Source organism: Rhinolophus sinicus, linkage group LG07 (genome assembly GCF_036562045.2).
Source record: "Rhinolophus sinicus isolate RSC01 linkage group LG07, ASM3656204v1, whole genome shotgun sequence".
Lineage (NCBI taxonomy): Eukaryota > Metazoa > Chordata > Mammalia > Chiroptera > Rhinolophidae > Rhinolophus > Rhinolophus sinicus.
This window is the reverse complement of record NC_133757.1, coordinates 21,897,991-21,925,487: the sequence shown is the minus strand read 5'-3', so window position 1 is coordinate 21,925,487 and position 27,497 is coordinate 21,897,991. Positions and strand designations below refer to the sequence as shown.

Here is a 27,497-nt window from a genome sequence, read left to right as displayed (position 1 = left end):
TTTTTTTAAAGTGGATTAAATATGGCCCTTGTAATATAGTTTACACTACTACTTGGCTTTACCAACCTTTTTCTTCATAGTTTAAAAACTTCTGGGACCCTAGTAGGCCAGTATAAATTTTGATTAAGCTTCAACTGTTCTTATACATTAAAGTAGAAATGATTTGCACAGAGATGTCTTTATTGCTCATTCTAGATCAACTTTTTCATCTATACTAATTTCTAGTGTTGAGCAGTCATCTGATCTACAGGACCAGTTGAATCATCTGTTGAAATAGAACAGCTTATAAGAAGGCTTTCCCTGATGCTGAAGAGAAGACATCTTGCACAACCATTTATGCTGTGGGTTTGATTTTCCATTTTCTTCTCCAAAAGTTAAGGTAGAAAAGATTTGGGATGATGTACAGTTTCTCCTGAAAAGAAGCTAGGTGGTTGAATTTTGGAAGCACTCTTGAATCAGACTAACCCATGCTCTTATTGAATTTTTAAATTGCTCTAGTTTTTTAAGTTGTTCGATTAGTTTTATATTAAATCGAGATTTAAAAATGTCTTAGTTTTTCCCATAGAACTTTAATGTCAAAAGCCATATTGTTTAAAGGTGATTCTTAAGCAAATACTGAATAGTGTTTTCAATTCAGAAATAGATCTTCTATTGTGAACATATATCAATGATAAATACTATTTTTAAAGAACTTTTCTTTTAATCATACATTGAAGACATATTTTAATTTCATGGTCACAGAATGGTGATCGGCAATAGCTGTTGTTTTCTTTTCTAGTAACTCAGAGGAGATACTGGTTTTATTTGTTGTAGCAAATTCCTAAATGAAAATTAGGCAAATTATATCATATCTGGCCAGCTGCAAACTCTTGCCTTGACCTGCATTCCTAGGATTTCTTAGTTGTTTAAGACTCTTGATTAAATGGCCTTGGGTTTATTTTGTAATTTTGCTAGTAATCAGCAAATTCACTTGTATAACATTATTGCCAAATACGAAGGCAGTTGAATTCCGGTGAGTGATTGTGGTGTAGGGTTGTGCCATGGGGAAAACCTTATGTTTGTAGACATTTACCTATGTTCATTGAATTCATCTTGTTAAATGGCATTACTTTACCATTGTCTATAGTCACGTCTCAGTGTCTTTGTTTGAGTTTTAAATGGGACTCTACTTTGTTCCAGTTCAGTTCTTCATTAACTAAGGGTTTGAGAGAAAGTTGACATAAGAAAATGGTGTTTTCACTGAAAGAAAAAACATGAGTCCAGTTTAATCCATATTATATATCATCGAGTTGACTAGTCATATTTGTCCCTCATTGTACATATACATGTTAACTTAACGTTTTAAAAAAAAAGGTATGAAAGAATTCACTTAATGCATTTATTCTATAAACATTTATTACAATTATTAAATGTAAACAGGCTCAGTTTACCTTAAAAAGACAGGTTGCAAACTTTCCGCAAATGTCACATTAAGAGTAAAATATTTGAAGTGTTATATGAGGATGTTACTATCACTGTTTCTAATCAACATTTAGCTGGTGGCCATACCTAGGGCAGAAATTAAAAATAAATACAGCTATTAGCAATGAAGAGACAAAATTGTTATTATCGTATGATAGGATTATCTACTTAGAAAATCCGAGGACTAATTAAAAAAAAAAAGGTTTGCCAACTTAGAAAGCAAAAGTCCCATCATCCAAGAATCAAAGAAATACTTAAGATGAAAAAAGATTAAAGATATGGTCTAAGTATTTTTCATCATGTTGGAACAAATACGAAGAAGCAGTTTAGGATCTTGGAAGTAATTGAATCCAGTCCCTTTGCCTCAGCTCTGCATCTCTGGCAAGTACACATGTAGCTTCTGCTCGAGCGCTTCCAGTGTTTGGGGAATCCTTTACTTAGGGATGCTGGCCATTTTGGAAAGCTGTCCTTGAAAGATGGTTCTGTGTATGGAACCCAAATCTGCCTTTATGAACTATCCTGGAATTGTCAGACCAGTAGCTTCCAAGGTGGGATGTGTGAGGGATGCACAAGGCCATCCTTGGAGGTAAGGGAAGAAAATGTGAAAATTTCTATGTATGTTTATTTTTTAAGAAAAGAAAATTAGCTTTTGCTAATATTTAAAATATGGCTTGATATGAGAGCTCTAATTTGGTCTGTGTAGCATATTGATCTACATAGCATACCTGTCATTTAGCAGGGGTGAGATTAACAAACAAAGCAAAAAACGGTGGCTGAGGCACTGACCAGTCAAAATAAATGATGGTCACAAGCAGTTTGGTCCAAAATCAACCCTGCACGTTAAATACCTGAGGGAAAACTGGTAATAACTCAATTTAAGTTGATGGTGGTTTGCTTTATATCATTTTATCGGTGTGTGGTTCAAGTGGATTTAAGATTTATCAAGTGATGCCTGTGAATAACCACAAATTGGAGATAATATACTAAAGCAAGCCCAAGTGAACAAGTGGGAATGATAGAGCCCTTTCCTATCCCTTCAAGATAAAGATGCCATTTTAACAATGGGTGAGAAAGGGACTGCTTTTCTAAAGGAACAAATTTTATGGAGAATTTTGAAAAGTGACATTTAGGAGTGTTTTCATCATTATATGATTGCCAAAAGCCTGATACCTATAAAAACACTTATTTTTACATACTTCATAGTTAGAAATATTCTAACTTACAAAAATATTCCAACAAGGATTTTTTTCCATGGGAGTAATTTGCTAAGAAAATATAAATACAACACCTTCCTTTTAATATTTAACAACTAATTGAGGAGATTGTTATTGGCAGATGAGATTTAAAAATGGGTATATTTTAGTAAACCTTCCATTTAGACATCCTTTCACTTGGAATCCCATGTCTCCTTATTATCCTGATGAGCAGATATGCTTATTACAGCCACAAAAGGAAAGTCTATATACAAATATAAAGATGGAAGAAAAATAAATACAACTTTCTGCAAGATGCAATAATACCTAGTAGACACGTGAATTGATAAAAAATTACCAGAGGTTAAGAATGAACTGAGCAAAATTGCTTCCCGAAATACAATTCAGAATTAACTGAGAATGGCTATGTATTGTATCGATTCCATCTCTATGACATTCTAGAAAAGAAAGAACAGCTCTACGGTTGTTTTGGTGGTGGGACAAGGTATGAGTGAAACTTGACAGGCTAGAGGTGGGGGTGGAAGGGGGCACTTGGCAGGCCTGATAAGCTCAGTGACTGAAAATAACCACAAAAGATGGCCTGATCATAAATTCCTAACTGGGCAGGTCATAGCGGGTAGTCCCTCCCAGGCCTTAAGAGCCCTGTCCATTGTTCTCATGCATCTAGGATAACATACCTTTGAAATGTCAGAGTTATTTTCTTCTCCAGGCCCCTCAAAGGCACAACTGCAGGCACCAAGGCACAAGCCCACAGAACCTGTCCTTGTTATCTCGTTGCCTGCATACCACCTCCATGTGTTGTAATGTGAACTATTCCTATGCCCTACCCACCCATGGAAAAGAAGAATGTTTCTCCATTTTGCTTTTTACACAATTCTAGAGATTTCCCTGCTTTGCTTTCTCCTGCCTCCATACCCTACCACCAGTGGATTTCATGTACCTTCCTTATGTTTTCTCCTTTGATTATAAATGCATAGAAGGAACTCAAAACTTCCATTCTCTGGAGGATTTTCTCAATCTGTTGAATCTTGCTTCTGGGCAGGTCCTCAAAACCTTGGCTTAAATAAACTCTTAAAAAACTTTTCCATAGGTTTGGACATTCTTTCCTGACAGAGGGGCTTTTAGTACTAAGAGACAAAAAGAAATTTTTTTGGGTGAGGGAATCGTTCTAAGCCTTGATTGTGGTGAGGTATATGTTTGTCAGAATTCACAGAAATGTACACTAAAGGTGAATTTTACTGAATGTAAATTGTATCTCAATAAACCTGACTTTAAAAAATAGATTGAGAAAAGGTGGTATCATTCCCAAACTGTGCAGACATCATTATATCCTCGTATGTGGGTGTTCATTTAAGTCAGAATATGAGACTTACAAAATGAAAATCACAGTGAGCAATAAAGGAAGATAGTAATTCATAGTAATAGCCTCTTCTTGATCAAAGACTAAAGATAACACTGGGCCCAAGAGGACCGGAGCACGAGGTGAGACTGTGCCGTTGTATCTGGCTGGAAGAGGTGGGTTCCTGCAGCCTCAGGTGGGCTGTGCACCTCTAGCATGCAGAGGCTGCATCTGTCTTGGAACCCTGGGGGTTCAGGCCTTCCTGCCCTTGGGTGGGGCTGCTGGTGCACTCAGCCTTGGGAGCTGGCTGCTGGGAAGACCTGGAGACAGTGAGTGTGCAGCTCCTCACCTCCCTGCCCAGGCCCCCAGCCCCTTTCCTTAACCCCGTGTCCACCACCACCACTAGTGCTCTCGGCCTGCCTCCTAACCCACTCCTCTAGCCCAGTGCACCCCTTCCCCCATGTCTGTGCTCAGCACCCTCTCCTTTAAGCTACGTTTTCCTCCTCCAGGCAGTGGCCAGCGCCCTCCCCGCCCCTGCAACTACGGATCTGGAAGGACTTGAAGGCAGGTGAGAGGGTAGGGAATGGCCGAAGGTACAACCTGGGCTGGATGGGAGCCTTAGACCTCAGAAGGCCCAGATGGAGCCCTTGCCCTCCAGGACCCCTGGGGTGGGGGTAGGGCAGAGCAGAGTCTGGGCTTAGAGTTTTGCAGGGAGCAAAGGCAGCCAGGCCTAGCTGGGTGGGGGTGGGGGGACTGGTTTTCGGACACCAGCTCCAGCATTTCTAATGTCTCCAACTCACCCAGCCCTTGGCCCCTGGGTCAGACCTACAATGGGCAGGTAGAGAAGGAATCAGCGGACCTCCAGACCAATGCCTGTGTCACTACAGCCAGGCCGGCCCCCAAGCCTAAATGGGGGGAAGCCCTGAAGAATGTACGTGAGGAAGTAGCCTGGGGTAGAGGGCCCTGTGCTGCCCCCATGAAGACCCCAGACAATAGCGTCACTAGGGAATGAACCCGTCCCCTCCAAGCCCCGCAGCCTACCTTGTCTGTCATACATAGAACTATAAGCACAGCACTGATCACCTTACTGCTCTGAGAACTTCCAGTGGCTCCCCCACCCGCACTCCCTTGGCTCACAGGATACATTCACACTCCGTGGACCTGATGTTCAAGACTGTCCCGTAGTTTGGCCTTCCCTTCCTAACCAACCTTGGTGCCCTCTGATACACTCGACTGCTCTAGCCAGACCTGTTCCCTTCCTCCTGCCGTACGAACTGCCCAGCACGCAGTTACCAATCTGGAATGCCTTCCCTCTCCTTTCTACCTTCCACATCGTGCCCATCCATTAGTTCTCTGATGTCCTGCCTACTTGGAGAAGATTCTCCAATCCTTGAGCACCCCCTTCTCCAAAACCACTACACTTACTGCCTGTGCCACTCGGCGTGTCATTCAATCATGGAAAGTGTTTTCTGTACTCGTGTTGTACCACCCCAGTTAAGTACACGGAGGGGATAGAAATCTTGTCCTACATTTCTTTTCTTCAATAACTAGCACAGTCCTGGACCTGCTTTAGATGCTCAGCTAATGCCTAATATTTTAGATGGTTTATTTGTCTTAGTACCAATGGTAAATAAAGCAGATAAGAGTCCCAGCCTTCATGGAGCTTGCAGTTTAGTGGGGGCGATTAAACACCTAAATTGAAACTGACTGAAGGAAGCAAGGAAGGACAGAAAGGAGGGAGGGAGGGAGGGAAGGAGGAAAGAAGGGAGGAAGAATTTGTAAGATTTAGTGGTTCCACATCTTCTAGTACATAGAGGGACAAAAAAGTATGTATATGTATTTTCTATTTCCCAGGTATTATGACTGTGATTTGATCATCCCTGAGTGTCTGGAAAACTGCTGCATTTTGGACCCGGGTAGTGAAAGTGGCAGAGATTGCTATGCACTTAGTCAGATAATTGATGAGAAGGGACAGTCACTGAAATAGATGTGACAGAAGGTCAGGTGAGGCAATGATTTGGAGGACAAAGAGGAAAACATTCTCAAAGGCATTCTTTTAGAGATAGTTTCCTGTGTGACTCTTCAAGGAGAATTGAAGAAGGCTGATACTGTTATGTAGTATTCCATCCTTACTCTTAGGAATACAGCCCATTTCCTGCTGAACGTACAGATGTCACCACTTTTTGCTGAGTTGACTCTCATTGAGGGTGTTAAACTAAACCTGGACGACTTGATACAGGGAAGGAGCTGATCTGAGCCACTCATAGCTCATGGCCACAAAACACACCAGCCCAAGAGAGAACTTACTTTAAACATAACCATAAACCAAAGAGCCCAAAAGACCAGTAAGACCAGCATACAATACACACTGACCTCTGATCGTTCATATTATTTTCATAGCAAATTACAGGATCCTGTGTTTCTCTTTTTTTCTTTGCGTTGTTGTCAAATCATGCCCAAATGACAGTCTTAACTGCCTTGAGGAACTTATTGTGTCTACATGTGGCCTAAGAAATGCCTTGTGCAGCAAGCATCTGGTCACAGGTCATTTTGTTGTATGGCGAACGTCAGGGCAAAGACAAGCGTGCCTGACAGGTTTTCCTGCGCACTCAAACTTGCTGACAGTTTATTGGGATTTTAAACACTCTGTCCATCTCCCTCATCTTGGGGAAAAAGTTGAGTGTGGGGAAGAGAGGAGGGAGGCAGGAAGAATGGTGTAGCTTTGAGAAAATGGTGGGAGCAATCTTTAGGGACTAAAAGGAGTTGACGATCTCTGAGTAGTGTGCAGATTTTCTTGACGTTCTATCTGTTCTTTTTTAGACCAAATGGTGTCAGTAACCTTGTGCCTGATAAACAAGTGCTGCAGGAGGTATATCGAGTGCTAAAGATGAGGGGAAGAGGGAGACAAGTGATCTTTAAACATCAGGGAGAGCAGGTGGGACCTGTCCTGTTCTTGCCCCCTTGAGAAGAGAGCGCCAACTCTTCATTTATCCACTAAAATGGAAAAGGGTGGCACAACAGGGGAGTGGTAGGAATAATCTAGGTATGGATTCTTTTTCCTCTCAGGTTGCAAAAGGTAATAAATCTGAGAGTCACGACTGTCACTGAACAGGTGTTTGTTTTACTGGCTGTCTCTCCTGTTTGCTGCTGTGCTTGGTCCTAGAATGTGTCTGTAGAGTTGCTACAGACCGGCTACTGTAAAGGTTGCTATGAATATACTCTTCTAGCTTGACAGTATTTCTCAAGGCTACTTACTTCATATCTACCAGGATTCCAGATCTTTGGGGATTTAAAGATGGAACTTGAAGTACTTTCTAAAAGGGAGGGACTCCACACACTCCATATGCGTAATAAGATGCATATCTTCATGACAGAAGATAGTCTGAGATTTTTTTTTTAAACTTTTATTTATTTAAGTGTGTTTTTCCAGGACCCCTCAGCTCCAAGTCAAATAATTGTTTCAATCTAGTTGTGGAGGGTGCAGCTCACTGGCCCATGTGGGGATCGAACTGGTAACCCTGCTGCCAAGTGCACCGTGCTCCAACCAACTGAGCTAACCAGCCGCCCAGATATTCTGAGATTTTTGCTTTACAGGGCTGTCGTAGAGATCAAATAAGAATATTGATGTGGAAATGATTTAATAATGTCTTAATTAGTGCGCCGCTTTGTAGATCATATCATTACCTTCACCAAGAGGTATTTGTAAAAGGTAGAGACATTATTGTAGAATCTAGACCTCCGTTCTCTTGAAATTAGTTAAATAAAATCTTAAAATTCCTGCTCACTCATATGCTTGAGATTTTAAGGACATTATTGAAAAAAATTTGTTGTTATAAAAGTAAATAACAGCATTACAAAATGTTATATAATTTTTAAGGGAGAAGAATGTATGAATGCTATTTACTTCTTCTGTTAGTTATACAACAAGCTGAGGGCTGCATTTGCTTCAGATGGGCTCAACATTTAGGTAACCTGAGTATCTTTATTTAGGAGAGAGACACTCTTGTAAAGCTATTTTATTACCTGTCAAGTAGGATACTGAAAAAGAAATCTTAATACTTGGCTATTGATTGTAACTAGGCAGGCAGCTGTTATTTGTTCACAAAGGGTCAGCTCAAGCACTTCCAATGGTTTTTAAAATTGATTTTATGACCTCATTCCTTTTTTTTTTTGCTATCTGGGACAAATGTAATCTTTAGCCTTGCTTAAACTAATTCTGCTGTGTCTGCTTGGTGGGGAGCTATATTTCAGTGACGTCTGTGCTAGCCTTGAATTGCCAGAAGAAATCAGGACACACACAATTTTATGGGGTAGGTGTTGTTTTGTTATGTTACTTTAAGGCAGATACTTGTCATGTACAGAACTCCATTGTGCTAATATCCAGGATGAGGCTTTGTGATGTGGGAAAAGATGGATTAAGTCCGAAGCTTAGGTTCCATTCCTCCTCTGCCACTCAAAAGTGGTGTGACCTTGGACAATGTTATGAATCTCTCCCAATCATTGTTTTCCAAATAGTAAAATGGAGCTAATACTACACTCTGCTTATAGGCTTTTATGAAAACTAAGTGAGACAATGAATGTGAAAAATACTTTGGAAACTGTAGTGTAGAAATGAGGGCAGCTGTTCAGAACGGATGCCCTTTTAATCTCCGTAACGTTCTCATCATTATTGTGTTGTTTATTCCTTTATTGTCATTATCATGGAGTCTCGGGAAATTGAGATAAATGCGAATGTGTGGTCAGTCACTATGAAATCAAAATTCGTACTTTTAAAATAAATTATATGAGTTATTTTCTTATTATTCAATAATAAATCGATATTGTTAAAAAGTTGGAATACAAAAAGTAAAAGACAAAATTACTACTAATCAGATAGCCCAGCAATAACCTCTTGAACATTTTAACATATATCCTTTTAGGGTTGTTTTTTTTCTCTGTGTGTGTGTGTAATAAAATTGGGGCATGCTATATGTAGAATTTAGTATTCTAGTTTTATTTAGCATATTTCCCAAGCCTAAAAATTTTAAATATGCTGTAAATGTTTGTGTTATACAACTGTATAGGTACAGCTGTACCTATACTTTATTTGACCATTTCTCTATTGGCGATCGCTTAGGTTGTTTCTAATTTGTTGATGTAATAAATAAAAAAAACCTGTAAAGTGCCTTATGAACATTAGTAGTAGTTATTATTCTAGTAGCAGATCATTGTAAGATTAATTTGGAGCCAAAAGGCTATTTTGTAATTTATCGTTTATGCCTTTTTACTTACATAGTATAGTACTTTCCAGAATGTGACCTAATACCATGCATGAATATTATGACTGCAGCTGGGTGGGACCACTACACTGGTGACTGTCCTGAAGAATGGTTCCCAGAGACCATTAGCTAGCGTCCTCAGTTTTAACCATGACTTTCTAGACCTTGGGGGGACACTCAGGTCCTCTATTTCTAGGACCTATGTTTTAACTAATACCATATCCTTTCAATACATCCTTTCCTGAGAAAATACACACATAGACATACAATTTTAAGGGGTTCACAGATGCCCTGAAGTCCATTCATGGGTGCAGCAAGTTAGGAATCGCTGATTTACTGTAAGGATTGGAAAAAGGAAGTTATGAAATTAATGCTAACCATTTCATAGATACAAATATGCTAGAAATAATTTATGGTGGCCTACTAAAAGAATAATGATTTGTTTCTTGCTTTAGCAGTCTGTGGCAAGCATAATGATTTTTTAAATGGTTGTCTGAGGGTAGGGAATGGAAAGCCAAACAAACTTTCGATTCTAAAGCAGAACAGCCTCCACATGTTGGCAACTTCTGTCCAATTGATCTGATCAAAAAATCTTGGGGAAATTGTGAATTCTTCAAGATTGCTGTTGTTTCCTCATCCACTTCAACAATTTCACCTACCTGAAAGGTGCACGAAGAACACATATTAAGAAATGCCACTTTAGTCTCAATAGAAGAAAAACACCCAGAAGTTTTACTAATGAGTGGCATTTCAGGATAAAAGACTATACCTTCTGACATGGTATTGTGACGCTGCTGCCAGTTTCATGCTTATTTCCAAACGGAATTGACCATTGTCATGCGCAGTTTTTCTTTGGCGGCAGTGCAAGAAAGGACACTCATTGCTCCTCAGAGACAGATGCAGAAAACTGCTCTGAGCTTCACTTGATTCAGCACTAAAATGAGTGCTTTGGACTAGTGGTTTTTCAAGTGTATTTCCATGAGTCCTAGGGTGCCTGGGAAATGTGTAAAGGGCTCATACCTTGGGAACCAGGAGTAAGCCCTGGGCTATACAACCCCTGCTCCCGTCAGATAAACTGCTTTTATCCCTTCATATATTGGAGTTATGTAAAGCAATGCCTGACACATAGTAAATATTGGTGTTTTAAATGAGACATTGCTTAAGAAAATAAGTCTGCTATTAAAAATGTCTGTTGAAAGCCACCAGACCAGAGCAATGGATTCAAAGGCCCTTCCCTCTTTGATTCTGTGAATCCATTGGAGCAGGCGGTACATCACGGGGCAGTGTATCAGTGAAAAAGCATTAATGGTTCCACTGCACCAGAAAGCATTTAAGAAATCTGAAGACGCCATTTGAATAAAAAACAATCAGAGGAGGGAAACGGTCAGTCCTTCCACCTTTGGAAAAAATAACTCAGTATCCTCTGTTTACTGAGTTCCTAGTATGAACACGTTTTGTTTTATTGTTGCTATAAAAATTCTGCAAGGTAGGTTTTATTATCCCTACTTTTACAGTGGAATAAACTGTATCTCAAAGAATTCTGGTGACTTAATCAAGTTTAACCATGTAATAAATAACAGAGCCAGAATTTGAACCCAGGTATCTGATTCCAAATCCTGTACTTTTCCATTTTGAGAAAACAAAACCCACTCTACAAAGAGTAGTAGAACTATCAATGTGTCATCATTAAACACTAACAATTCCTTAATTCCATGATACAATTAAACAACTGAAATACTATTACGTGTTATTCCTATTCTTTTCTATCCTGCTTCTCTATAATTCCATTAATCTGATGTCTGAATAATGCTTCCCATAAAAATGTTTCTTAGATTTGATAGTGGTATTGTGGTTATGTAGGAGAATATTTTATTCTTAGGGGATGCATGCTGAAATATTTAAGGGTAAAATGTCCTAGTGTCTGTAACTTAATGGTTCAACACACACACGCACACACACACACACACACACACACACACAGACATCAAACACCATGTGTGTGTGTGTGTGTGTGTGTGTGTGAGAAGCAATGCAAGGTTAAGAAAAGGTCTCTGGAGCAAAGGTAAGAATAGCTAGAATGCCAGAAGTTATGGCAATTTTTATTTACCTTAATGTGCAATATGCATCAAATATTAGTTCTTTTTCATGTCCTGTGATTCCTCCATTTAAATAACTTGGCATCTTTTAGCTGGTACTGTCTTAGGGAGTTTGAAGAGGCGAAATGTTGCAGAAACAAAACGACAGTCACCTAAAAACAGAATTTACTCCTGGTTCACCTCCAGCACTCAAGCAGCTACTGGGGTCGCTCCGCAGATGAACAGCATACATATTAGAAAGATGATTTTATTCTTTGCATGCCATCAATTATCTTTCTAGGCATTTCACTCTATTCACTGACTAACTTCAAAGTTTTATTAGATACCAAATTTTGGGAGGTGGCCATTAAACAGGAGATAGGTGGAGATTTCCAGATGACAGTCTTCCTCTTCCTCAGTGAGACTCACTCAGGAAATGCCCGCTAATCATCAAATTTGAACCATTCTGGACACAGTTATAATAATCCTTTGTTTCTTACCAGTCACTCTTTCTAGTTCCTTGTTGTGAATCATGAGATTAGCAGTGATCAAACGTGAAGGGCGGAACCCAATTTTTGAGGCAAGGATGACAAGGTCCTTCCAGTAAAAGCACCACCCAGGCACTCACCTAAGAAAAGTCACAGACTAACCAATACAACTAGGTACTGAGGGAATTACTCTTCTACAAAATTGATTAGGATATTGGTATAGTTATTGACCATTTATATTTTATCCATTGTGAACTTCCTATATAATTCCTTTACCCATTTTCTATTAGGGTGGTATTTGCCTTTTTTTATTGCTCTATAAGAGATTGTCTACTATATGTTGCAAATATTTTTTCTTTGATTTGCTTTTTTTCCCTGAATAGTTTCAATTTTTATTAGTCATTTCTTTTATGGTTTCTGCCTTTGATGTTATGATTAGAAAGACCATGTGAACACTATATATTACCTGTTACAGTAGTCCTCCTTCTCCAAGGGGATGTGTTTCAAGACCCGTGGTGGATTCCTGAAACCACGGATAGGACCGAACTCTATGTATACGATGTTTTTTTCTATACATACATACCTATGATATAGTTTAATTTATAAATGAGGCACAGTAAGAGTATAACAACAGTAACTAATAATAGAACAATTAAAACCATATACTGTAATAAATGTTATGTGAATTTGGTCTCTCCCTCTCTCTGATAACCGATCTTATAACGGAGAAGGCTACTAAATGATTAATGGGTAGGTAGTGTATATGGCATGGATACGCTGACAAAGGGAGGGTTCAAAGCCTGGGTGGGATGGAGTGGGATAGTGAGAGATGTTATCACATTACTCAGTGCACAATTTAAGACGTATGAATTGTTTATTTCTGAAATTTTCCATTTAATATTTTTGGACTGCGGTTGACTGAGGTTAACTGAAACTGCAGAAAGTGAAACTACAGATAAGAGGGACCTACTGTATTTTCTTTTAGTATTTTTAAAAAATTGAGGTAAAATTCACATAACATAAAATTCACTCTTTTAACCCTTTTGAAGTATATAATTTAGTGGCTTTTAGTATATTTACAATGTTGTGTAGCCATCACCACTATCTATTTCCAGAAAACTTTCATGACCCCTCCCCAAAAAAATAACCCCATACCCATTAAGCAGTTATTCCCAATATCCCTGCCCTCCGGCAAGGACTAAACTGCTTTCTGCCTCTGGATTTGCCTTTTCTGGGATTTCATATAAGTGGAATCATACACTCTGTGGCCTTTTGTGTCTGGCTTCTTTCACTTAACATAATGTTTTCAAGGTTTAGCCATGTATCCGTACTTCGCTCCTTTTTACGGCTGTGGTATGGATAGACCACATTTTGTCATCCACTCATCAGCTGAGAAACTCTTAGGTTGTTTCCACTTCTTGGCTACTGTGAATAGTGTTGCTGTGAACACGCATGGATATGGGCTTCGTGTACTTTGTTGAGTATTTGTTTTCAATTATTTCGGATCTATACATAGGAAGGGAATTGTTGGGTTTTATGGTAATTCTATGCTTAACTTTTGGAAGAACCACTAAACCATTTTCCACAGGGGCTGTACCATTTTACATTCCTACGAGTGATATACAAGGGTTCCATTTCTCTATGTCCTTGTCAGCTGTTATTTTCTGTTTTGCTTTGATTGTAGCCATCCCAGTTGGTGTGAAGTGGTACCTCATTGTGGTTTTGATTATATTTCCTGAATAACTAATGATGTTAAGCATCTTCTCATATGCTTGTTGACCATTTGTATAGTTTTTTTTGAGAATTGTCTAGTCAAATGACCATTTTTAAATTCGGTTGTTTGTCTTTTAATTGTAGAGTTGTAAGAATTTTTCGTATATTCTGGATACTAGACCCTTATCAGATATATGGTTTGCAAAAATGTCTCCCATTCTATGTGCTGTTTTTTCACTATCTTGATAGTGTCCTTTGATGCATAAAAAGTTTTAATTTTGATGAAGTCCAATTTATCTATGTTTTTCTTTGATTGCTTGTGCTTTTGGTTTCATAGCTAAGAATCCACTGCTTAATCCAAGGACATGAAGATTCTTCTAGTACCTTCATGGCTTTATTTTTCATGTTTAAATTTTTAATCCATCTGGAATTTACTTTAGCATAAATGTTGCGGTGACCATTTTTCCAAATATTAACTAGTTCAAATTTTCCCATTTCATTTGTTAAATAAACATCATTTGAGCCAGTATTGTACTGTATTCTGAAATTATTTTCTAAAATATTTTTGATTCATATTTAGAATTATTCTAGAAATTGAGGTATTGGTATAGTATTTTCTAAAGCATTTTATCACAATTTATCTCATGGCATCTCTCACACCTACCCAATGAAGACGACAGACAGGTAGATATTAGATCAATAAGATAGGTGGAAGACAGATGACAGATACTAGCCTCCATCGTGGGCTTTCTCTCTCGTGTATTTTTATCTTTTCCCCTATTCATGCTATCATAATTATTTTATTATTTCAATCATTAATTTGTAATATTTAGACAGGCTTAGTGATGGATGCCAAGTCTCTTTTGGCTAATATTCACCAAAGTCACAATGGTGATGCACCTCAAAGCACTGAATGTTGGAAGCCCAGGGAAATAAGATGCTGATGTTGCTGTGGCAGGATGGTGACAAAGTGTGCGGATTAAGTACACTGGCCTTACAGTCAGATAGACTAGGTTCAGATCTTGGCTCTGCCCCTTACTTACCATCTTGGGTAGGTTACCTGAGCTCCTTAAATCCTCAGCTTCCTCATGTAGAATGGGCAGGTAATGATCACATTTCCCTCACAGGTTGTGAGGATCAAATGAGATGAAAAATGTAAAATGGTAGTCCAATGCCTGGCACATAATACATACTTTAGAGGTAGAAGTAATTATAAGTATGGATTTGTACTTATTAAGATTCTTGGTTGCTTGGAACTCTGTTCTAACTGTTTGAGTTCTGACCATCTTCACAGGATTCTTTCATCATTCTCCCATATATCATCTCTCCTGGCCTCAGAAGTTCTGTAATCTCTCTCCTTGAATTTTTGCTTTCTGTTGCTTGTATTTTGTAGTAAGTTTGGGTACATTGAGCATACATTGATACCCAAGTAATTCGTGCCTTTTTCTCCTTTTGTTACCTCATAAGCAGTCTTTCAAAGTAAAGCTTAGGGGTGGCCGGTTTGCTCAGTTGGTTAGAGCGTGGTGCTAATAACCCAGCATTGCCAGTTCGATCCCCACATGGTCCACTGTGAGCTGTGCCCTCCTTAAAAAAAGAAAGAAAAAAGAAAAAAAAGTAAAGTTTAGAGATCACTCTAAAAAATGGTAAATTTGGAGTTGAGAAAATTTAATTGAACACAAGAGACAATAATCCGAGAGCCAAAAAGCTTATCTGTTCTTGTTTGATCATGATTATCAGCATGAATCAAGCCCAAGTTAAGCATAGAAATCACCTCTAGAGCTGAAGAGTGATTTACTTTCTTTGCTTGATTAAATTCTTAAGCAGTCTGCTGTTGTTACTCTTCTGTTTTTCTAAGACAATGATTTTTTAGAAAGCAGAGAAATTTGACTTTGGACTTTTAAGTCCATCAAATATTTCACAAACGTGTTATGGGTATTTTGAAATGCTTGGGAGTTCATTGATTATAAAAAACCTTCCAGATTGGAATCAATGTTTATTTTGAAATGTTTTCATCCTTTTAATTCTCCTGTAACCTGGTTTCCTGAAAACAGGCCCTAAGAGCTGTCAGGAGATTTCAGTTACAAGTAAAGGAAGTCCTTCCTCCAGCCACAATATTCCAGCATACTCTGGCTGTAAAAGATGTCGGTAAATGAGTTTGCTTCTGCAGAAGACCATTTCCTTCCAGCGTAGCTCTCCTAGTGTGCACGTGGGGCATGTGCAAGAGGGTCTTCACCTCAGGTATGCATAGTAACATTTTATACATTTGAACTGGTTTATCCCAACAGTCTCCTTTCTATTCTGCCTATTGCTTTCAGCCTGCAGATGTGCCAGTGTCTTTAAAACAGTTCCAAGTTTCTGAAATAGAAATAATTGATACTGAAGGAAGATTTAAATAATGAAACAGCTGGGGTGTCCTAGAAATATAACCCTGTGCCCTTGGAGGAGGACACGCATATCTTTTTTATGGCAGACCTTTATGATAAACCCTTGATTATGGTATGGGCGGGCAGCGTGCAGGGATCAGCTTATACTTCCCATCGGTTGCTGCAACAGAGAGGAATGAAAGGTGTGGACCGACTCCATAATGACTTGAGCAGCCCTTTTTCTTTTTCTTTCGTCCCTCTTCTCCCCCTTCTTCTTTTTTAATTGTGACATGCAAAGTGCATTTTCCCATTAAAAGAACTACATTATTATAACACTGCAGCATCTGAAATGACACCGATAGGATTTGTGCTATGTATTGTCTTGCTTCAGCTAATAGTAGTAGTAACACATGAACAACAGTAGTAATATTGCAGAGGATCTAGCCTTTATTGAACAGTTAATGTGTTCAAGGCATCATGTCATTTAGTCCTCACTATGACTCTTATGATCATCACTTTACAGATGAAGAAACTGGGGCTCAGAGAGATTGATTTACTCATCTAAGGTCACACAGCTAGAAAGCAGTGAATTTGAACCCATGTCTGATTCTAGAGCTGACATTCTTGCCCAATATGCTCTACTACCTCTCCATATTTATACTTTGCATAGAATCACAGGATATTGGTGCTGGAAAGGACCACTCATTAAGATGTCTCACCTTTTATTTCCTTCAAGTCTTGAAATCTTTTTTAGGGCTGGGAGCATGCATTTGGAAGTGATTTAGTATCACTGTCTGCTATTGGTAGAAAGGACATGGAGTGAGAAGCAGAGTATGGAAAATCGTTTTCCTGGGTGAAAAAAAAGGACAGGCTAACTCTTTTGACCAGGAATCCAATGCATTGAGAAGAGGAAATACAATGGATGTGAAGGCCTAGAAAGAGCAACCAGCATAGCCAGCCCTCTTCCAGGCTTGGAGATGCCTTGTTGGATGCTAATCAGCCTGTTAGGGAGCCCAGATCCAGGAAGACGGAGGCCAGCCACCAGTAAGTTACCGCAGTAAAGGGAGTGGGCCATAAGACTGTCATTCGTTAATGTAGGGTCTATACCGGTATTGTGTACCGTTCTGTTTGCAGTGACCAGCAATAAATAGTAAGAGTGTAAATATGTGCTTAATGAATCCATTTTCATTACTTATAGTGGCTTGTTCATGGTCTTGATTTCCTCTGTGCCAGATTTTGCATTGGCCCCACTGGCACTGCTGTTGGAGGCATCCCATTTGGAGCTGAAAGGAGGAAAAATAGACTGCTGTCTTGTCTTTTGAAAACTCCACTTACTCTGCCCTGAGATCTTGCTGGCTGTTGTTGGCAATCTCAACATCTTAATTAACATCAGCAATTGCTAATGATGGCCCTGATTTACCTCCTTGTCTTGCATACATGTTTCTGGAAATTAGAGTAGGGGAAGAGAAGAAATTTCAGCATTTCAGTACCTCAAAAGGCTGAAAGGCACATACAAATGGGAATCTCAATAGCGACTGCCTTTAAGAAGCTTTAAATGAAGCTTACCTTGGAAATGGTAATAACTTGATTAAAATCTTCAGGAGAACATGGCCACCTTTATTACTGATTGACTAATGCTACTCTCAGGACCCCAGGGAACTGTAAAATTTTATCTCCCTTGTATGTAAACCAACCTAAATCAAACTGAAATTTAGTGTTTGGGTTCATCAAAAGACCTTTAAGTTGTCCTTTCATTTTGGTTTGCTTTTTGACAGGACCTAATCACAGACCCATTCAAGCTTGCAGAACAGTCTGAAAATATGAAGTCCAGATGTTCCCCTGATGTTGCTAGAGGCTGCTGTGGCACAAAGAAAAGCTGCTAAAACTACAGCTGACCTGACGACATTGGGCAGGAGGCTAAGGAATGAGTTACATATGTCTTTTAACCTGTTCTTCTCCATAGCACAGACAAGAAAGAATAAATAGCAAAAAGACACCATATTCTAGAGCATTGATAAAAAGAAATGAATTATTTTTAGAAGGTATTGATGAAGGGTTCACAGCCTGTGACCTACAGATGAGGTAAGCACTTTTTCTCTCTTAATTCAAAGTTCTGGTGCCACTTAGTGGTCAGAAATGGAACTGAGAAGCAGTCTTAAGGCTTCACCAATGGGTAAGAAAGGCTTCAGAAATTACAGTTGGCAGAGGGTCTCAGGAAAAACATTTTCCCTCTGAGATGCATAGCACCTTTTAGACTTTTCAGCATGTTTGCTCATTAAACAAAGGTCCTACTGAAATTGTGCTTATCATGTCAAAAGATTGCCAAATCAAATTTGGTAGGAGTACTCTTAACTGGGTTGTTAAATCAAACACTTAAAAAAATCTTTTCAGTTGAAAGAAGAAAACGAATAGTTTTTTTGACTTCTCTTAACTCTAATATATGACAATGTAATGACTATCTATAGTAAATCCTAACCAGATCAGGAAAAGAGTTTGATAATTTTTAAAAGACGAGCTAGGAGATTGGTGGGTTTACTTTTCCTTTATAATGCACCTCAGGAAAGTACTAGATTTAGTTCTAGTTTCCATAGTTAAAGATTTGAGGAATATTTCAAGGTTGATTACATCATTAGAAATGAAGAACATCAAGGAAAGTCTCAAGAATTATTAAATAAATCAGTTGTACTTGAAGACTTTGTCGGAGGACGTAGAAAGATGAGCCTTGTCATCAGGAGCTGATAGTTCATTTCAAAATAACAGCCTTCAAGCAATGAACAGTTTTAATCGGAAAATTTCAACCAGTTGCTTGGAGCTCAGTGCGCAAACACAAGGGGGCGCTAGCATGGCCCAAGACATTTTTGATTAGGGGTATGAGAATTTTCAGGCCTTGTAAAACATTGGAATGGATTCTGCAGGGACAAACTCCTTTAATACAGCTGTTAAAAATGGAGAAATTCTCAGATTACAAAGTGGGTTCAGCTAGAGACCCTGACTTACTACTACAGATCAAGGGAAGGACAGGGTGGTATCTTTTAAGCCCTATTTGTCTCTTTGACCTTGATTCTGAACAGTACTTTCTTGCTGTTAGATAGAGTTCAGTGTTTACCCAGTCATAACCTAATTTAGTGACAGCATTAGTTAGACTAGTACAGCTGGGATTAAGCATACTTCACTGCCCATGAGCGCAAGGTGGTCCTACTGGAAGGGAAATGATGAAAAGAAAGGGTGGTCTCTTTATTTGGCTTATAGGCTCTTCTCAATTTAGGGGAAGGAGGTATTATTAGCCTTTAACTTGTCATTCTGAACTCTCAGTTCCCCCAAAAAGATGTTGAGTGATAAAATTGGGCTGGAATATAGAGATTCACGTTGCGTTTTTCCTAAAAGTAACATTTAATACATGATTTTCCAATAAAACTGTATTTCAAGAATTGTATGACAGAACCTAGAAGAGATAGGTATTAGACAGTATAAAATTAAAGCAGATGTGTTTTGCTCAGAAAAATGCCATAAATAATTATTTAAATATTTGAAATAGGTGAAATATACAACTAGGAATGTGCACCCCTGATAAGATAGATACCTCTTCTTCAAGAGTGAGAGGCAGTGTGGAATGATGATTAAGAGCAAAAACCCGATGCCAAGCTTTATAGTGTTTTTCCCTCTCAACTCTGCCACTTGGCATTTCGGCCTTGAGAAAATCACTTAACCTCTCTGTGCCCGGGTGTTCTCATTTGTGTGATGCCCTCATGGTTTAGATTATTGTGAGTTTAGATCTGAATGGTTGCTACCAGCATGTGATGCCAGGACCAGCTAAAGATCAATGCTTCTTTTGCTGCCAGAGCATGGTTTAGGAAGCTGCCTGTAGCTCTTTGGACAGTAGGCAACTGTCCCCTCAACATTTTATTATGACAGTTTTCAAATATACAGAGAAGTTTTAAAGAATTACAGCAACTACCCATTAACCCAGAACCTAGATTATATAATTCTTAACATTTTGCAACGTTTTATACATTTTAACATATTTACTAACAGCAGAGCCACAGAAACAAGGACCTAATTCTTCCCTAGTCACAAGCCCTTTTCAAAAGATATTGGACTTAGAGTTTAAGCAGCTGATTTTCTCTTCATTGATTATTGTATCAAATACAGTATTTTCAGTCGTTCATTATCACGGTGGGGGCAGGGGAGGGTATTTAAACATCATGGAAGCCTGCAGAGAGGCTTTTCAGCTTACCTCCTGGATGAGGCCCTGTAATAGCCTGAATGTAGTGGCCCCCATTCCAACCTGGAGCACCTCCAGCCATGCACAACTAAAAAGGGCATGAGCTCTGTGCCAGGAGAACCTGTTCCTCTGATTGATTCTTGGCCTTTCCTTGGATGGCTCCAAGGAATTAGTGGTCACTAATTCTGCCTTACTATAAGGTTGGTAGGTTGACTAAATTGCTCTGGCAAGGATTGGGAACCTATCCATCCATTATTTCATTTTCTCACTAAATATTAATTACATACCTACTTAAGGGTACCAGACACTTGTTCTAGGCATGGATTGCTAACAGTGGAATATTATGAATCTGTGGGCCAATAGGATAAAAATAGCTAAGCATATTTTCTAAACTTTGTTGGCACCTGTCCTCACTTCTGTGATTTGCCAAATTTCTTCAACCACACACAACAATTGGGGTCTAAACAAGGGTTCTTTTGTAGACCCTGCCCTACGTGTTTGTAGAGGGAGATCTCACTAGCTTATAAAGATGAAGTCTTTTGCAAATATGAAGCTGGAATTAGACAATCCTAATAATAACCTCTGGCTTGAGCTTTACTGCTTCATTCCAGTCTCTAGTCAACTGCTGACCCTGCAATTCCTGTGAGCACAGCTCCCACTGAGGTTAATGGGAGTGTTATGTGAATGTAAGTTTTGTACTTAGTCTTCTCCTGCTGAGTGAGCCTTGCTTGTCTTGGATTGACGAGCATCCCCTTCCCCAACGGGAACACGTTAGCCCCTCCTTTCATGTAGTAGAGCCATGTGGCAGTGATACGCTCCAGGTGAGGGGGAAATCAATTTGGAACAAAAATGTCCTACCCTAATGCTACTCCATCACCTCATGTAATAGCACAATGCCTCACATACATTGTCCAGAAGCCAGAGAGAATAAAAAAGAATGGTAAATTGATAATGTTCTGAGTACACTGTAAGCCAGACTTGGGTCTACTAACTTTTAAAACTAGGCCTAAAGCCATTAACCTTCTTCTCATTCATGAAAAGTCATGCAGGACCCCAAAAGCAGCTATTCTTTCTAGACCTGGCTCTGCTGCGGAACTAGTTACTTGCTCACGGGAAGATCATTTGTCTACGTTAGAGTTAGTTCACTTTCCCCATCTGAAAAATGAGGGTGTTGAACTCCGGTGTACTCTAACTTCCTTTCCAGGCTTAGAAAGAGATTTATGGGTCTACATTATGGATTGGTCTCAGAGTTTTAAAAATTGTGTGAATTAGTTGCCCACATTGATAAACCAGAAGGTTTGACATAACATATGAATTTCTGGCTTCCCTTGAAAAATTGGAAACGCTGGCATCATTTCTGCCACACTGCAATGGCTAGAGTAAGTACTGGCTTCCCTTCAGGCAGGGTGTGTCCTTTAGACAGTTCTCCACCATCCCTACCCCGTCACCTTTACTGACCTTTTGGGTTTCTGTGGCCCTTTTTTAGGACTAGAATTAGCACAGTTTCATCAAAGTTACAAGTGAGTGTTCTTTTTGTTTTTTTAATTCCATTATAGTTCAAACGACGGCAGGTTGATAACTTAATCTCTGACTCTGACTTATATATTTAATTCATTACAAGCAGGAGCCAAGAAGGGCACGTGGAGCATTGCGGGAATGCTCGCAGGAGGGAACCAAAGAGTGTGGAGCTGCTTATGGTAATTTGACATATAACTCAGAGCCTAATTGTGTCAGGTGAGGTATCCTGGACAGTTTATTCTCTGTTCCCAGAGTTAACAAGCTTCCATCATACAATTTTCTCTGTGAATATTAAATGAGCATCCTCTGGAAAGCAAATCCTCAAAATGTCAAATTGCGAAAGAGGAAGGGTTTGCACAGCAAGAAAGACCTGTGTGGCTTCTCGGCTTAGTAATCTTTTATTAACTGTCCTTATTTTCTTTTTCTTATTACCCTTATTATTCCTTTCAATTAGATCTAACTAGGGAAATGTTATGAAGGAGGTATTTTTATTTTTGCTTTTAAATAATTTAACAGAAGCCCATGAAGCTGATGGAACCCTGTAAAAACGGTGATTTCTCATGGTAATGAGGATTCATTGTAGATATAAACTAAGCCAAATATCCCAAGTTGTTTCTGTACTGAAAATAACTCCCTTATACCTGCCCCACAATGCTGATTTTTCTAACTTTACAGAAGCGAAAACCGAGGCTCAGGATATTTAAATGACTGGCACTGTGGCAGTACATACAGAACTGTTAGAACCAAGTGTTAGAACCAAGACTAGAACTAGGTCTTCTGACTCTGGACCACTGTATTACAGGGTTTGTCCTTTCTCTTCTTTCTGGGAATTCCTAAATTAAAAAAAAAAAAAAGAAAAAAAAGAAAAAGGGAAATGATTACTATAACAGTAAGAATAGTGGTTACATCTAGGGTGGAGGAGAGAGGTATGATCCAAAAGGGATATGTAGGGGTTTGCTGGACTGGGGTGTGTGTGTGGTGGTGGTTCCTTTACTGTTATAAATTATTATAAAGTGAACATAATTTTTGTCTGTGACTGTCCCAGTTTAAGCCTTAAACTAGGTTAATTATTAATAGTACCCTTTTTTCACTCTCAGGTGGATTCTGATTTGGATGCTAAATTATATGATGAGCTATTATACATTTATGTTTTATGTACTTTTAAGTATGTTTATTACATCTCAAAATTTTTTCAAGTTTAAAAAAATATATCAGGTAGTCTGACCTACAATCAGGATTCTACGTCATCCTGGGAACCCTTCTGTTCACGGTAAGATCCATGCTTACTGTCCAGACCACAGTGGTAGCTGTGATTCACATGTGACTTCCTGGCCAGAGGGTGTGGTATCCCCTCTTAGTTTTCTGGGGCTCCGGGGCATGAGATAGTTATCTGTTTCGTTGTCCTATACGTGGCTGGAGAAGTGGTGTGTCCCCTATTCCTAATTGTGAAGGTCAGCCCAAGATAGTAATACATGAGAAAATGCTTCGTAAGCCATGAAGGTGTTTTTCTACATGGAGTGGCAGGAGTTCCCTAAGTTCCCAAGTGGCAGGAGCCCAGCATCACTGCACTGGTTCCTGTCGGTTCATCTTCCTATTATACAGCTCTTCTACTTAGACCTTTTTATAGCTTCTTGGCATTCAACCCACCACAAACCAACCCCAGCCAACTTGCCAACATTATTCTTATTGTTGCTCTTCAAGGAATATGGAACCAAATTCAAAAATGTGGTGTTCCAAAAGTGCCCCTTTCCAACTTCACCTCACACTTTTCTCTCCATTAGAATGCCTTTTCCTCTTCCCTGTCAGTCCCTTTGTCATGGACTGAAAATTTGTGTCTTTCTCCCCCATCCCCAAATTCATGTATTGAAGCCCTAACCCCCAGTGTGCCTGTATTTGGAGATGGGGCCTCTTAGGAAGTAATGAAGGTTAAATGAGGTCACGAGAATGGCGCCCTGATGCAGTAGGATTAGTGTCGCTATAAGAGACACCAGAGGACTCAGACATCTCTCTCTGTGCGCACTCAGAGGAGAAAGGCTGTGTGAAGACAAACAGGGATGCCTGCAAGCCAGGAAGACAGCGCTCACCAGAAACTAACCCTGTAGGACCTTGATCTGGACTTCTAGCCTCCAGAACTGTGAGAAAACACATTCCTGTTGTTTAAGCCACCCAGTCCGTGATATTTTATGGCAATCCCAGCAGACTAACACACCTTTCTTAGAATAGCTCTTAACATCTGCATATCTCAAATCTATTTGTCAAGGACCAATTCAAAGACCACGAAGCTTTCTTTAATTCCCCCACTTCACGCGTACTTCTTTTTTAAGACATTTGATATTCTATCCTGTATTGTGTAGTTACTTAGTACGTTTCCTAACCTCCTTAGTATAAGTTTTTTGGGTAATCTCTGATTCAATATTACAGCTCCACAATGCCTAGTATTTTGCTTGGAATTTAGATACACAATGTGTATATATATTAGTTGAGTGAATGAATGAAAAGAGAAAAAAAGAAATAGGGTGAGGAATAAGATACAGACTTTAAAATTTAAAGAGGAAGCAGAGAGTTCAGATGTGGTACTAATAAATGGGGAGAAATAAGTTAAATCTTCAGTTTAGTGATGTTTAAAAGAAAACAAATAGGTATCTCAGAGGAACTAAAAATAGAATTTTTTCCACTGAGGTCTGACATATTGTTTGTCTATACATGGGGAGTTTGACTTATTATTGGAGTAGAATTTTTGCTCCAGCTTCAGAGGATGTGGAAAAAGACCATGGGGACGAACTCAGCTGGTATGGGGAAACTGACAATGTATGACTAGACTCCTAATCATAAATTAAAGCTCTGGTATCAGATCCACGCAGGTCTGGATCTTATGGGAGGGCTCAGAATTGGACATTCAGCATCTGTTCTTTCCCCTGCAATCCCATTCCTAGTTACCATCCTCCTGTTGGAGTTTTCCTTACCTCCCATCTCTTCCTCACTCCCCAGATGTGGTTTTTAAATTTAGATTTTTGAACAGGCAATAATCACATGGGTCAACAGTAAAAACTAAGTAAGTGAAAAGTTTCCCTAAAATCACAACCTGGGTTGCGTGTTTTAATCATAATCATAAGGATAAGCGAGCTCAGCACCTTTCTTACCTCTTTGTCCAAGGCTGAGCTGGCGTCTGGAATGGGATGTAACCCCAGTCAGAAAGCCTATCCTAAACGATTCTAGGAAGTCCCGCAGTTGCAGGACCTGGCAGCCAGGAGGACAGGGGTCCTAGAGCAGGGCAAATAGTAGACTTGTAGCAGTTTTTCTCTCAGTAGCCCAGAAGGTCAAGGGGTCAGTGGAGGAAGGAAGCGAGTGATAATGCAGAGTGGGGGACCTCTTGGGGCTGCCTAGTGTGGGGTTCCGGTGGGGCAGGCTCCCAGGGAGAAGGGCAGTGAGGGAGTGAGGTGCTGTCCAGTGCCCAGGGAAGTCAGGAGTGAGGAAGAGGCAGCGGAGTGGGAAGTGGCAAGGGGCAACCCGCCATTGGCAGGGTGACTCCCTCACACTGACCTGAGACTCCAGAGTCCGATTCTTGAGGAGCTTGGCCCCTTCTCAAAGGAGGAAGCTTTCCTTGTAACTCTGTCAAAAAGCCACGTTTTTCTTTTTTTTCCTATCCCAGTGACAATGTCCAGCAAGTGTCTAGAAAAAGGAGGGAAATAGGAAACCCCAAAACCAAAAACCAGAAAAGTCCTCTAGAGAAGGTAAATGGAATTGCCAATTTTATTTGATTTTGTTTTTTGCCCACTGGTGTGAAAAGTTCTCATTTGACTTAAAAGAGTTTTATGTATTTAAATGAGAGGACAGTGTTGCTTCAGGGGGAACAGATTGGAGTCTAGGGGAAGTTTGGGTAACTCCATCATTTTCCCAGTTCCTGCTTTTCCTCAGACCTGGTGCTTTGGTACAATTAAAATGTTACTGTGGAAGCAATAACTTTGAATATTTTTCTACAACTAGGCAATTTTCGGGGTGGGGAGAGCTTCTTTATAAAATTAGAGCTTTATATTAAGAAACAAAATACATAGAGAGCCATTTGGTGTTTTACTTGCAATCTTTAAAATTAAACTCTAAAAGCCTTTTAGGTCTGGATGGAGTGCCTTCGCGAATTCTTGAGCCTGTACACGTGGGAGCTTATTGCTGCAGGTGAGAAAATTGAATGGTCACTCTTTCCCTTTAGTATCCATCCAGTGAAGGACGCCGTCAAGAGAGAGTTAGAGCGAATGTTAGGGAAGGTGTTGTCTAGGAGGTTCTGGCTTTACTCAAATGACTTACGTGAGGTCAAGCCAGAACCTACCTAGGGTTAGACATCTGCAGGAATCATTTATCAATCTTGGGCCTTCTGTATCCCTTTTTGGAGGTGAAATCTGTCAGAATTCGGGTTTTTGTTGTCCTTTTTTTCTTTCTGGTTTAAAAAGTGATCCCTAGAAGCAAGTGTTGTCCTTGGCCTCCATTCATCCAGGAGGACAGGCTGGGAGCTCCTGGACGTCATGATAAATCTGCACCAGCTGCCCCTCACTACAGAGAGGGGAACTCCTTGAGCCAAAAAGCGCCCAAACTTGAAGGAAGATCCCTCTTGTTAAAGACAAATGACTTATCTAGATGGCTTTGTGTTTTGGGTGTACTTGAAGACTCTGACCCCCTTCCTAATACAAACATCACTCAGTAATCCCATGTGAATGTGAGCATGGTGTATTTTCTATTGTCAAATGTCATTTGTAACATTTTTGCTATTAAGTCTTGAATTTCTAACTTGCTTCTAAATTACTGAATGCCACACTTTCCTGACGATTTTAGCCTTCTTTGAAATGCACAGGAAATGTCTGTAGGTTTGGCAAGCTCTCCCGACCTCCTTCCCTACACTCTTATTCCGAAAATGTACATTCAGCATTTGAGGGCTTTTAATCATCTTCCCTCTTAGCTCCCTTAAACACACTTGTACTCACGGCTTATGAAGTTAAAACAGTTTCATTTTCAGTCAGCTGACTTAGAAGGGCCATAACCTTAACTTTTGTCACATATCCCTAAAAATCTGGACTTTTAAAAATCTAAACTTCAATAATGCTATTTTTATAAATGCATGCCAAGTCTGTGAATCCGTTTTTTTTTTTGTTTTTTTTTTGTCTGAACTTATTTTTCAAATGCAGCAGTATGAAAATTGGGGGTGGGGTTAGCATCACCAGAAACTGAAGTGCTGGAAGCTAGAGTTGGGGACATTACTTGAAATAATCAGAATACAATTTTTTCAGTCCTCTAACAAATATTGTTTTGAACATATACCATTGTTTTAGGCCCTGCTGATACAGCAGTGAACAAAACAGACAAAATCCTTGCCCTCAGGGAGCTCAAGTTCTAGTGGAAGGAGACAGACAAGAAACTAAATTAAGGAAAATAGAGATGGAATACAGGGAATGTTTGTTTACAGATTTTTAAAAAGGTAGCCTTTGCGCAGTCTTGAAGATGAACTAAGGGACTATGCTGACATCCGGGGAAGAGAGTCCCAGGAACAGGAAACTACAGCAAGTGCACAAGCTCCCAGGCGGGGAGTTCTGGAGGGAATGAGAAACAGCTAGGAGAATTTGGTTGGCGCAGCAGGTGATGAGGTCAAAGAACTAAAAGGAAGCAGCCTTTAGAGCTTTGTCGGATAATGTACTGTGGCTTTTATTGTGATGAGGTGGGAAGTCCAGAGGAGAATTTCAGATGAGGGTGCAACAGAATCTCATTTAACAAGACCACTCGGACTGCTGGGTGGAGAAGGCAAAGGGGCGAGTGTAGAAGAGGAGAAACAAGTTAGGAGGCCCCTGCAATCATCACGACCAGAA

The 27,497-nt window shown here is 39.6% G+C and overlaps 2 protein-coding genes across 2 annotated transcripts in view; both read left to right on the top strand.

Moving 5' to 3' along the window:
* The window catches only part of BORCS7 (BLOC-1 related complex subunit 7), a 40,416-nt gene extending 36,656 nt beyond the window's left edge, over nucleotides 1-3,760 (top strand). Inside the window, exon 8 of the mRNA XM_019725028.2 lies at nucleotides 226-3,760. Within this exon, the coding sequence (XP_019580587.2) occupies nucleotides 226-277 (52 nt within the window). The 3' untranslated portion in view covers nucleotides 278-3,760. The remainder of the gene's footprint in view (nucleotides 1-225) is intronic.
* Nucleotides 1,938-26,756, top strand: AS3MT (arsenite methyltransferase). The gene is given in 7 exon segments (XM_074338693.1): nucleotides 1,938-2,009; nucleotides 4,637-4,965; nucleotides 5,866-5,984; nucleotides 5,987-6,018; nucleotides 8,255-8,324; nucleotides 17,010-17,020; nucleotides 17,687-26,756. Coding segments are annotated over 7 exon segments (741 nt in total). The 3' UTR covers nucleotides 17,795-26,756.
* Nucleotides 26,757-27,497: the final 741 nt, after the last annotated feature.